Below are 12,339 nucleotides of genomic sequence, written 5' to 3' on the forward strand. Positions count from 1 at the left end.
GAAATTAATGATAACCAAGCTGTCCATTTGGAGAATATTATTGTGGTTTAAATTCTTTCCCTGTGGGATTCAGTGCATGGTTACAGTTCTTTTCAGAAAAGTTAGGGAACGCTTATTAGAAGGGAGCAATTTTGCTGTAAATTCTAGGTGTATTGAGCAGAATTTAGGAATGCTTCCTGGTGGAAACGCTTCTTCTGAAATGAAGTCTAGTGAGTATTTCTGTCAGTATAGTTGGGGAGTGAAGCTGACCCCATTTGGACCCAAGTTAAAAGATGGGCTTGAATTTCAAGAGATTACCCTTACCAAGGAATAAATGGGATTCTACTAATTCTGGCCTTCTCCAGCCAATGTTAGTAAAGACTGAATAGGCAAGAGGTACTTTACCCACAGCGTGGTCTGATAGAGCATAGGAGGGGAAGAACACCTGGAAGCCCAGCTCCAAGTGAACTGTGGTGCTAGAGATGACCAGTTAAACCGGTTTAGTGTCTGACTTTTCATCAGTGTGTGGATTTACATTGGGAAGGTTGGAAATGAATATAAAATTTAGGGTCTATAGTGCAGGGAAGGATGCATCTACCCATGCTGCAATTATGCAACCATTCCTTTAATACACCCAGCAGTGGGGGCAGTAGGAATGAAACTCTAGCAGCGCTGACATTAACAGCGTTGTGCTGTGACTGCTGGGTAGGTATGGAGGTTTCCAGCACCTACTGAGGCTCTGACTCTGTCCTCTCTGCTGTTCTTAACACTGTGCCAGCTAGAGCAGAATACAGCGCAAGCTATAACTGGGACTATAATTATTCTAAGATTGTTCTTTAGACACAGTGTTTGATACCTCAGTGTGAAGCATATGTAAAAGTCTGGTCTAAAAATCAAATCTCAAATACTTAGCTAAGTAATATGGTATTTTCATAAGTGATTTTTTTATTATTTATGCAGCTATAGTATACTGAATTGTGAAAAACACTAGAGGTACTGATGATAAAAATACCAGTACGGCTGTCAACTATGTCACATTGCTGACTTTGTACAATTATCCAAAATGGTTTTAAGCATCTAGGCAGTCTGATTCCCATTTTGTTAGAGAGAACTGGCATTAAAAAAAAAAAAAAAAAAGATGCACTACAGTGATGTTATTTTGATTACGTTCCTTCTAAAATGTATTGTGTATCAAGATCAGTCCCTACTGTTCTGAGCTCATCTGTCCAGTGAAAAATCAGAAAAGAAAAAGAAGAGATGGAATATTAAATGCTTTCAGAAAATGAGGGGGAAAGTGCACTAGCTTTTAAAGTGAAGCAGCATGTATCGTTTCGCCTTCCATTGGCTGTTTATCCAACATCAATACAACACTTTAGGAGCCAAATTACTAAACAAGCTGCCAATTAGGCTTGCAGTCAGCTGGATAGATTAGTGGCTAAGAGAGGCAGATACAAGATTTTCATCTCTTGAGCCAATTACGCAAGTGAATTACCATCTACAATGCTCCTTGGAAGATTTGAGGTAGAAAGACTGACTCTGCTGTGATAGACATAAGTGAGATCCAGGGTAGGGGGTAAGGGTTAGCAGGCCATGTATTGCAAAAATTACCCAAGCAAAAAGAGATCCTTCTAGGAAAGGATTTAAAGGATTTAAGGCTGCTGGGAGCGATAGAAGAGGAAATAATAGTTGTGGTATGCTCTGCAAAGGCATTGCTGTTCTACTCACAGATCTTAATCATATAAAAGAAAGATGAAAGGCCAAGACTATATTTCTGTACAGTGTCATTTTCTCAGAACTGTTTAAAAAAACATTTTCTTAACATCAAAAATAGTTTAGCATCCAGAGATTACTTCAGTATGCCTTCATTTGTTTCTTCCAGCTGGAATAAAAATATATATTTTTTTTAAAAAAAAGCATTTTCTAAAATAAGGGTTATTTAAGAGATTGAACCTAGCCATATTCTGATTTTATTCACCCCAATTTAAACCAAACATACTTGATGTTAGTCTTATCCAGAAATTGGACCATACAAATAAATATTGTCATAGTAATGGTTGATAGGGTCACAGTTCCTTTATTATTCTATAATAAATGATAACTTAATTGGTGAGCTTTTAAGTATTTTAGAAGAAGCATTTTTCAAACACAATGGATCTGTCAGATAAAAACTGTACATAGGCTCATTTGTTTCCTGCTGAGGATGTTGTACACTGGTGTAACATTGTTTCTTAAATGTGAAGCAAATTTAAAACCTGAACTTTTGCAAGCTGTTGTATCCAAAAATGATTAAACAGATGTGGAGCCTGCAGCAGTATTAGACCTCTGATCTGATTTTAGCTTACAGATGGAATTAAATTAATTCATGGCAATCACTGTAAAATCAAGGGTATGGCACTGAATGCTAGTGTACTGTTTAACCAGGACATACCTGTCTCAACAGCTGTTAAGAAGAAATTGCATACTTTTATTTTTCATTGAAGCCTGCCTTTAATACCACCATAAATATCATATCAAAATTAAACAAATGCAGTGACTTCTTGGTTTTCACATGCTAATTTTGCTTCTTCCTTCTCATAGGTACCATGTTCCGTGTATGTAAGGTCATATGCATAATAAATGTAGACCTTGAAGTACGCCCATTCGTGTACACCAAGGTGTATTGCTGGTATTGTGAAGTGAAGAGATGCAAGTGGAGGAATTTTACAGTGCTATCGTTTCAAGCAAGCTGCTGTTCCTCAGTGTTAGCTCCTCACTTGTGTAATGGCAACCACTCCTGCGTCCTGACTTAGTATCTGGTAGATTGGGAACCAGATTATTAAGGTTGCTAAGACTTTTCAGTCTGTAAAAAGAAAAGGCTCTGCACAGGGAATTCCAACAAATTGTTACTACAGAGACTTCCTTATAACTCCTGCAACACCACTAAACCTCATACAGCAATAAAGTTAGAAACAGGCATCCCTGCTTTTTTGCTTAATACGATGTTGCGTAGTTATTTTTTGTGGGATGGCACAATGGGTTGATTTTGTTCTTGCTCCTGGGTGGGTCGAGACTGAACACATCCCAGAGGTAGCACAGCCCTTTTCAAGGCCAGTGTACTTGGACTATTCTCTTTAAAAGGGCCTACTGGCTAGTCCAAGAAGTGCCATGGGCATGAATTAAAAACTGAACTTGAAGATGAATATTACAAGGACAATTACTGAATTTAATTAGAAAGTAAAAGCCCAAAGCATAGGAATGAGGGTCAGGGGAATAACAAACAGTGTAGCATGATTTTTAAGAGCTCTTTTCCATCATGCAATCAAAGATGCAAGGTTGTTTTTTTTCTGTTTGCTCGTTGGCCGTGGAATGGAGGAAAAGGGCAGTTATGAATACAGCTGTCCATATTCTTCTCACTCAAGTAAAATATTACATTACAAATTAACATTCCTGCAATTTTCATCCATCATTTGAAAAATTTAAGACAGATGTAGATATATATTTAGATAAAAACTGACTCTACTGCAAAAGAATGTCCTGCATACATTAAACCTTTTTTCAGACTTGAAATAAAAGCTATCTATATCTACCTTATTTTCATGAAAGAGTAATTAGTCAGTGTACATGCCCACAAAATAGGCAAGTTGGGTGGCTTTTTGGTTTTGCCTTATTCTTGCTGTTGTACAAAGTCTCCAATCACAGTATCCTTCAGACAGTGGACGCTGTTTGATTGTTTGCCCAAAAGTGAGTTGTGAAGCCAAGTTTATGGTGATTTCTGCTCTCTTCCTTTTTGTTAGAAATTGGCAAAGTGTAAGAATAAAACAGAAGGCTTCAGGGCAGGTCTTAGTGTTCTAACAGGAAATAGAAAAGTATGCACAGTGGAGTAAAAAAGAATTTTTATATACATTTTAGAAGCACTTTATATCTGTAAAAACAAAAAGTATTCCAATTTTACTGTTAGTTACAGGAAGAAAAAAAAAACAACCTATGCCAAAGAATATCAAAAATAGAAAGATGAGTTTGTTAAATAACATGTTATGGTACCAATTATTCTTTCATGTATCTTTTGTGTGAGGTTGCTCTGGATGTCCTGAGAATTGAAATTCATGTAGGGAGGTATATGTTTTGCAGGAAAAAAGTCCGTGGGTTTTCCTCCAAATAAGGTAATGAAAAAAATTGTTTTTTTTTTACTCAAGCTGTGCTTTGCATGCCGTCCTAGCAGCATTTCTCTTTGTTGCTAAGCAGCATTATGAATCATTTAAAATTCCCAATACTTATAAAATATACTCGTATCTTTGTTCTTTACTGCTTGGTGGATCTCTTGGATCTTTCCTTGGAAGTTCCCCCATTAATTGTCCCACAGACACTGGAACCACATCCCATTTCCTACCAGGAGTTCTAAAGAGTAGACCAAAACGCACTTCCTGGATTTTGCTTGTGAGGTTTTACCTTTACTTTTGTTGAATGGTAGCCTTTCTTCTTTTCACCATTTTCTGAGCTAGAAAGTATAACTAAGAAGGTTGCAAAGCCTGTGTTGTGTATGCCAGGCAGTGTCAGGGAGTTGTCTGTATGAAAATTGACTCTGCCTGTGGGGGCCTGAAAAGAAAGGAAGTCTTGGTCATTGAATTTTGTGCTGGTCAGTTCAAGAGGAACCCTCTCGGGGACAGGAGTTGTCTGACTTAAAAGCCTTTATTTTAAGCCTAGCATTAAGCATAGCTTCAAACTAGTATTAAAGGATGCCTTCTCTCAGTACATTTCCCTTTTTCTTTGACTCAGGGACTGAGATGCTTGGAAGCTGCCTACCTTTCATGTGGCCACCGTTTTTCTGAATCTAAACAGATATGTAGTGAATAGTGCTTGAGTACTGTACATTCATCATCTCAATCACTATCAGGTTTTTAATATGCACCTCTCCTTTTGACCCTCTGTCTGTGTGGGGGGTTTCCACTGTGGGGCTTTGTTTTCATTTTATGTTTGTGTGTTAAATGAGGTTTTTCAGAAGAGCTTGTTCAACTTTTGTTGTGTTCCTGTTTAGTAAGTTAATATAACAATGAGCCAGCTGCTTGTCAGTAGTAAATACTTGATTGAAGACATCATGGTTTCCAAAAGCACAACACCATGGTCTCCTCCTACAGTATTTTTTAAAAGGTAGCATGCCAGAATAAGTAGGTAGAAAGTTAAATAGTTAAAGTTTGAAGCTGGGCATGTGGTGAGTTCTGTTGTTCTATTATCAGGGGGAAGGAACGTGTTGAAAAAAGCTGAAAAGAAAAAACAGCTGCCTGTATAAAAAAGCTCATGTTAGTTCAAAAGCTTCATTACTTTTTAAAATTTTGTATGGTGTAACTCGTTAAGTTTTACTGCAAATTCTTGAAACAAATATCATTTGTATTCCTCATGGAAGACAGCTACATATGGGAAAGCTTATCCATGCATCATCTCCAAAAGTCTAGCTTGAGGATCTTGGTTGATGAGGGAAAAAACAGCTTTGTTATTTGACATTCACATTTCTTTACGCTGTAGTCATAAGAAAATGAATCTGTTACATTATACTTGCAATCCTGACAATCTCTTCTGTAGTGTTGCACAGCTTTTCTGAGATCTCAATTGTATAAGAAGAAACCCGTAAACAGCATCGAATGTTACTGAAAATACCAAAAAATAAAGATGGATATATTAAACATCTGTTGCATCTTTAATAAAAGAGAAACTGTGTAAGGCTATGGCTGAATTTCAGAATTTTAGACCACCTATTTGTATCTTCTCTGTAGCAGCTGTAGTTGTTTAATCAAAAATATTTATCATGTCTTATTGAAAGAGATCTTGAGCATTGATAAATATTGCTGAGAATGAAAAGATGGTTGTGACATTATGGTGTGCCTTGGCTTAGTAATTTTATAGGATGAGACATCTGGGCCATCTTGTCTGTGTGTTGGTAGACTTGTGCAAGGGGGTACATGTTCTTCAAGACCGACATAAAACCCACTGTATTGGAATACAAAAGGGTCTGCGACAATATTTGTCACATCTAAAAAGTAAGCGAGACTTTAGAAACACTGAAAATAAAGCAAAGCCTTAGGCTGTATTATATAGACTCATAAGCAGTGAGGAGGTCAACATGTGCAAAGACAGCCTGTTCTAGCAACCTGTTAGATGAATTAGGAGAATAAGAAGGTTTAAAGCTTTAAGGGAGATTATCCTGCTATTCTCCACATGGCAGGCAGTGCTGATTAATGCTGTTTCTTTAATCTCAGGGTTTGTAGGTGAAAACACCCAACCAATCCCAGAAAACAACATTGGAAACCGAATGCTTCAGAGCATGGGCTGGACTCCTGGCACAGGCCTCGGACCAGACGGCAAAGGGATAGCAGAGCCAATACGAGCCATCCAGAGACCAAAAGGACTCGGACTTGGATTTAGCTGACAGAAATACACTCTGGCTGCCAAGTAAAAGTTAAGATCAAAAATAATTTAAAAAGACAAGAGAAAAAGTTGCTATCTTGTGTTATTCATTATGATCAGCAGATCCAGTTATTCTCTTCTCAAAGATCACTGAAGTCTTTGTGCTTCACATCAGCTACACCAGCTGCAAAGTATAGCCACAGCGGCAGAACTGGCGTTTGAATCTAACTTTACAATGGTGCTAAAGTGTATGAACACTTGTACTTTTTTATTTTCTCCGGTCTTAGAGTTTGTATTCAGCATAAAATTCAGTATATTCACTTCTTTTCATAAAAGCTTCTGACACAGCAGATTTTAGTACCTAAGCAAATTTTTTTTGTACGTATAATTTCATCTCAAGAGTCTTGATAAGATTTGTCAAGGAAAATGGAACTTTATACAGCTATTGTGTTTTCCCCCTTTTCAGGCAAAATTTCCAAACCTAATATTTCTAGTGTTTAACAGTATTTGAGGATAAGCTGTCATTTTGCCCGTAAGATATACAGCTTTCCAACTGGAAGGTGATATGGTATACAGTTTTGTATAAGAGTATGAAAAATGGTTTTGTCATCACAGGAATGCCATTCCAACATCATTATCTGGCAGTGTATCACAGTCTTCCACGTTCAGGCTCAAAAGTAAAGCTTTTATACTTGTTTTTACATTTACAGGACTATCTTTTTTCAGCAGATATTTAAATTTAAAGTTTATTCTGAGTTTGGATTTCTATTTATATCAGTAATCTTCAATGTGTCCACATTTAAGAATAATTTCGGCTTTGAACCTGGAAATTGTATTTTAAAGATGACTTTGTCTTTGAGTGTTTATATACTGGGCTTTGGCATATTTTAAACAATGCAGTCAGTGTTCAGCGTTCGTTTTGTTATCGTGCTGTTGTGAGTGAGCCACAATCTTTAATGATTATGAAGAAACAGAAAAAGGACAAGGAGAAGCAAGATTAGAGTGGAGGAAAGGAAGGGAAAAGATACTTTGGCATCTCACAAATCTAAGCTAGCAATTTAAAATCAAGAGGGATCATTAAGTGTTTTAATCAGTATCCTAATGTATCTAATGTCAGCAGAAGTAATTTCATTAAGCAGTAACCAATCAAGCTCCTAGGGCACTATTGGTCTGCAGTATAAAACAAATTCTACTCTAAAATTAAATGATAGGGCTGAAGAAAACTGTTGTTCAGATGGACTAAGGAGAAAATTCTGACCCTGTTGTAGTAGTTGGCAATATTTACCCTGTTTATGCAGGGAACAGGATTTGATTCTTCAGTCTTTTTTTCTTCCCCTTCTGTGCTACCAGACTGCTTAGAAAAATATTTACCTCTAGATGCTTGCAAAGATGACTCCTTAGAATAAGAGGAGCACAGCTTCCTTCATGTGACTGTGAAATATAGTGATGAATTTTAAGAAGTATTTTTATTACTTGTCTTTTTCTCAGCTTCACCAATTATTTCCACACAGATAATGCTAGGAAAAGAAAAAGTAGCAGCATTATAGCACTGAATTTGCTTAAAAGTAATGTTCATCCTTTCCACTGTGAGTGCTGTCAGTTTGGGAACATTCTTTCATGATTACCTAGAGTAAAAGATTAGTACCTAACATTGTTTTTAATGATAGCTGAATGCACATGTTCTCTGAGTTTCAGAAGAACTATCTATTGTTGTTTGAATCCCTGGTATCATTGTGTGGTTTTACTTTTTGACACGATAAGAAATTTTAAACAGGGTTGATATTTATAATCAACAGCAACTTTTATGGAGGGTTTTGGGGCATAGCTTAATGTAAATTAGCCACCTCAAATATCTCTTGCACAACCAAACTGAGTTAAACACATTCCATATCCAGAGAATTTCAGGGCCACGTAATTGCAAAGGGCCAAGAACCTGGAGGTCTGCAGACAGCAGAGGTGCTCACTTCTGTAATTGTTTTTTTGTTTTTTTTACAATAATGAATTTATGTGGCACACTCCCATTCTTTCAATGCAATGTACTGCTAGGGCAACTGAAGACCTCTTTGTCTTATACACAATCAGAAATTTCTTCAAATATTTTGCAACATGTGAGTTAAGGACAGGAAATGAATATATTAGTTCTAATTATTCTTGCTCTATATGAAAAACTGTAAAGGAATATTGATTCTCTCTTAAAAATTCATTCTTGTTCTTTGGTTACAACTCCAACATATCTTGGGTAGGAAATTTTAAGTATGGCATATATAACACTGAGGTATTTCTGTGCATTTTATCATCATAGTAGTTCCTTGAGAAATCAGTCTGCAGCTCCAAAAGTACTTGAAAATATTTCCTGTTTTATGAAGATAAGAGGAAAATAATGGATACTTGTTGAGAGAAAACCTCTTTTCAGCTTTCAGCTCTATTCATCCATTCAAACAGATACACTTGAGCATAAAAATAAATAGCCTTAATCAAAGAATTATTTAGTAAGATCAGAAATCTTATAACTTTTTGGTTTATATCAGTGTTAGAAATGATTAGATGTTAAAATTAGTCACATTGATTTTGGTATGGAGATAAGTAAACCTTTATTTTCCAACAGGTATTCCTATAGATGCCACAGCTAACAGTCAGCTTCATCTTGTAGAAGCTGTAGAAGAAACTGATTTATTAAAATATATTAATCTAGCGTTTCAAGACATTTTAATGTCACAGTAAAATTCCCATTCAGACTCACACTATCATTTTTCTGTTTTTCCACAATCTCACAGGAGTGATTTTAAAGATATTCCAGTAGTGTAATTGTGCACAGTTAAAGCTAGTGTTAAGAAACAAAACAAAAATGGATCACTTTTTGATTTTTTTTTTCTTTTTTAAGCCACCGCAGTGTTAGTTGGCTTTGAAACAAGTCAAAGTACTTGGATTTTTTTCCTTCAGGTTTTTCCCATACCTAACTTGCAATCATACTATGACACATGCTATAAAGCTGGCTCACACTATTTTAAAATACATATAAAAGTATTTTCAGATAATAATTCCTAATGGCTGTGATACTGAAGGTTTTTATGCCTACATAAATAACTATGGAATCATCTTGTATCTAAAAGTTACCATCACTCACCAGATTCTTTCCATTTAGGTGTTTGATTAATTGATAGTTCAGCTGGTAACATAATATTCTGCCTATGCAGAATGTTTAGTAAAAAGAAGATGCATACAATATTACTGGCATTGCATTTTGCTACATGTTCATTGTGTCTCAGTTCTGTGAATTAAGCCGTTAACTGTTAATAAAAGAAACACATGAGCGGTTTCTTGCAGAATCCTGTTTTTAAATAAATATTTGTTGAAGTCAAAGAAGCATTATCAGTATGCTTATTTTAACAAGTTTGTCCCTGCATCCATCTTTCTGCAATTAGGTCAATAATGGGTGTAGAATGGCAGTAAGTAGCTAATAATATGTATAGAATGCTTTGCTTTAACAACACAAATGCAAGATGAAATAAAATAATAAGACTTCATTCTTCATGGGTTTTGTATGTTCTTTTCTTTAAACTGCTCTTTTTGATAGCATTGTTATTGCTCAGGTGAATGTAAAAACTTTGTTTCTGAAAATATCATTAAAGTTGCTAATATAGCAAGTAGATGTATATTCTGCTAAAGCTATTATACTTAGAGAGTTGTACCTTCTTACTAGCATGTCTTTTCTAGGTGGTTATTATCCAGCATAAAATATTACACCACAATGTCACAAAATGCCTTGTTTAAAGTGTTTGCAGTACTCTTGTTGTTATCATATACTTCTAAGACGTTTAAATACAAGTCTTTAAGTATGTGTATACTTTGATAACTGTAACAGGACTGTGTGCTCTCTCTTCAAGGTCTCCAAAACTATTGCTCCTCAGAGGAGAATTCACACTACATTTGTTTTACCCTCCTGCTCCCCGTGCTCACTGAGTAGTTTCAGTAAAGCCATATCAGAAATGGGGATCCCATCCCTATCTTACAATAAATTCAGGAGACCTTTTAACTAATTCACAACAGTTTTTGGAAGCAGTGGTATAGTTAGCACACAGTGACTACAGTAGACGAGGTGCCCACAGTAGAGTCCATACCTAAAGGCAGTATATGTATTCAGTCTGTACTGTTCAGCTTAGTGAAAAACACAGAATTATTTCTCTATCCACCTGTAGTCTCTCTGTAAAGCTAATCTAACATGTTAAAAGAGAAAATGTCATTCTTAAAGGTTGTCATGTTTTTGCTTTGAATTCTCTGTGGAAGAGCTTTGATGTGATTACGTGTGTTTGGTTTTTTTTTTTACAGGTATGGTATTTAAGATTGGATTTTGTTGTTGTTGTTTGGATTGGTTTGGTTTGTTTTTCATGACATTTCTATACTTCAAAAAGCCTTGGAGGAGGTGCAACAATTTCAGCATGGATGTTCTGCTTGTCTTAAGTGGTTGGTTTTGCTTGGTTTGTTTTTTTTTTTTGTTCGCTTTTTTTTTTCTTTTTTTTGTGCTTGAGAAACTGTAAGCTTAACAGCATAGATTGTTATAGGCTTTAACAAACTTTTTAGTGTAAGTCTGCACTGAGGTATTGAGGAAAACTTTACCACAACAATGAAAGTTTCATGATTAACTAGCAGTAAGGTAACTAGTGGAAATGTTTGTGCTTCCTATGAGTCTCTTCTGTAACTGCAACAAAATAGATACTGGAGGTATTTTGACCATGGTGGTAAATTGCTTGTCAATCTTTAAGTAAAAGGCTGAAAATCACTCCGATTCTTTAAACTTGATCTCCTGCCTCTATGAGAACTGTGATTCTTAAAAGCTGTGAAAAGTGATTTGAATTAATATGAGATATGCCATCTATTAGAAAATCATGATTTTGGCTTGACTGTTTATAGTATTGTTATGATGAATTTAAGTAATGTGGAGTCTGACCTCTGAAACTGTGAATATAAGTCATTAGTCTTCAAGGATTTTGTTTTATTGTAATATATTTACACTGATTAAGTATGTGATCTTATTAAAATGAGATTATGTTTCAGAATATTTGATCATACATATGTTCAGTTTAGTGTGCTTTAAGTCTTCAGTGTTGTCCTTCATCCCTGTCCTTTTTTTCTGAAGAAGTGTAGCCCTACATATGTGTTAAGTGATAATGCCCAGTGGTTTCTCTCTTAGTGTCATCTCATGTATGTGCTAAGTGATAATACTCAAGATTATTTGTACCAGTCTACTGAAGTTGTTTTTCAGTACCTCACCTGGCCAATTTTCTGAAAGGCCTACTGCTGCCTTTGTCAGTTACTGTTTAACACTTTGACACTTCAAATTGAAATTTCTTCCACCTTGACAGGCTGTTGTGTTGGCTCGACCCCAAATTGATGAAGACTGGAAGATATGTAACACTTTCGGCACCTAAATATCTCCATTGACTTCAAGATGGAGTACTTCATAGGTCTAAAAATAAACATGCATGCCATGCAAGTGTTTGAAGACTGGGGCCCTAACTTCCTTCTCTGGAATAGAAATGAGTCCTCAATTTTCCATGGCATCAGAGTTCCTGCAAGTCACTGGAGTCAGCTAGATTGTGCTGGCCCATCTTCAGAACAACTGTTTGACTCCTGTACCTAGTTCACCATACTCCCATTGGTTTCTCTCTTGCACGAACTTTGCTGCTTTCTTAGGGAATATCATGCTGGAAGCCACAGGAATTTCTCTTGTTGCATTTGCAAGTAGCAATTTGCAAAATTTATATTCTGTACTACTGGTTTTAAGTGTTAAAAATTAAGTTTGAATTCCACAGGTGTTGCCTTATTTTTTTCTAAATGTTCCAGATTACGGCAAGCATCTAAATGTTCTACAATTTGTGAAGTAAGTGGAATGTTTATCAAAAATTTTATAAATGTTGTGCTCTCAGTATATGTGATGGTGGGTCTTACATTTCTGATAGTAATAGGTATGATCTACAACATACATAT

General features: G+C 35.9%; 1 protein-coding gene across 1 annotated transcript in view; it reads left to right on the plus strand.

Annotated features, from left to right (window-relative positions):
- GPATCH2 (G-patch domain containing 2) overlaps positions 1–11,408 on the plus strand; it is a 123,159-nt gene extending 111,751 nt beyond the window's left edge. Inside the window, exon 10 of the mRNA XM_040551405.1 lies at positions 6,207–11,408. Coding sequence (XP_040407339.1) covers positions 6,207–6,376 — 170 coding nt within the window. The 3' untranslated portion in view covers positions 6,377–11,408. The remainder of the gene's footprint in view (positions 1–6,206) is intronic.
- The last annotated feature ends 931 nt before the right edge of the window (positions 11,409–12,339 follow it).

Source organism: Cygnus olor, chromosome 3 (assembly GCF_009769625.2).
Source record: "Cygnus olor isolate bCygOlo1 chromosome 3, bCygOlo1.pri.v2, whole genome shotgun sequence".
Taxonomy (NCBI): Eukaryota; Metazoa; Chordata; class Aves; order Anseriformes; family Anatidae; genus Cygnus; species Cygnus olor.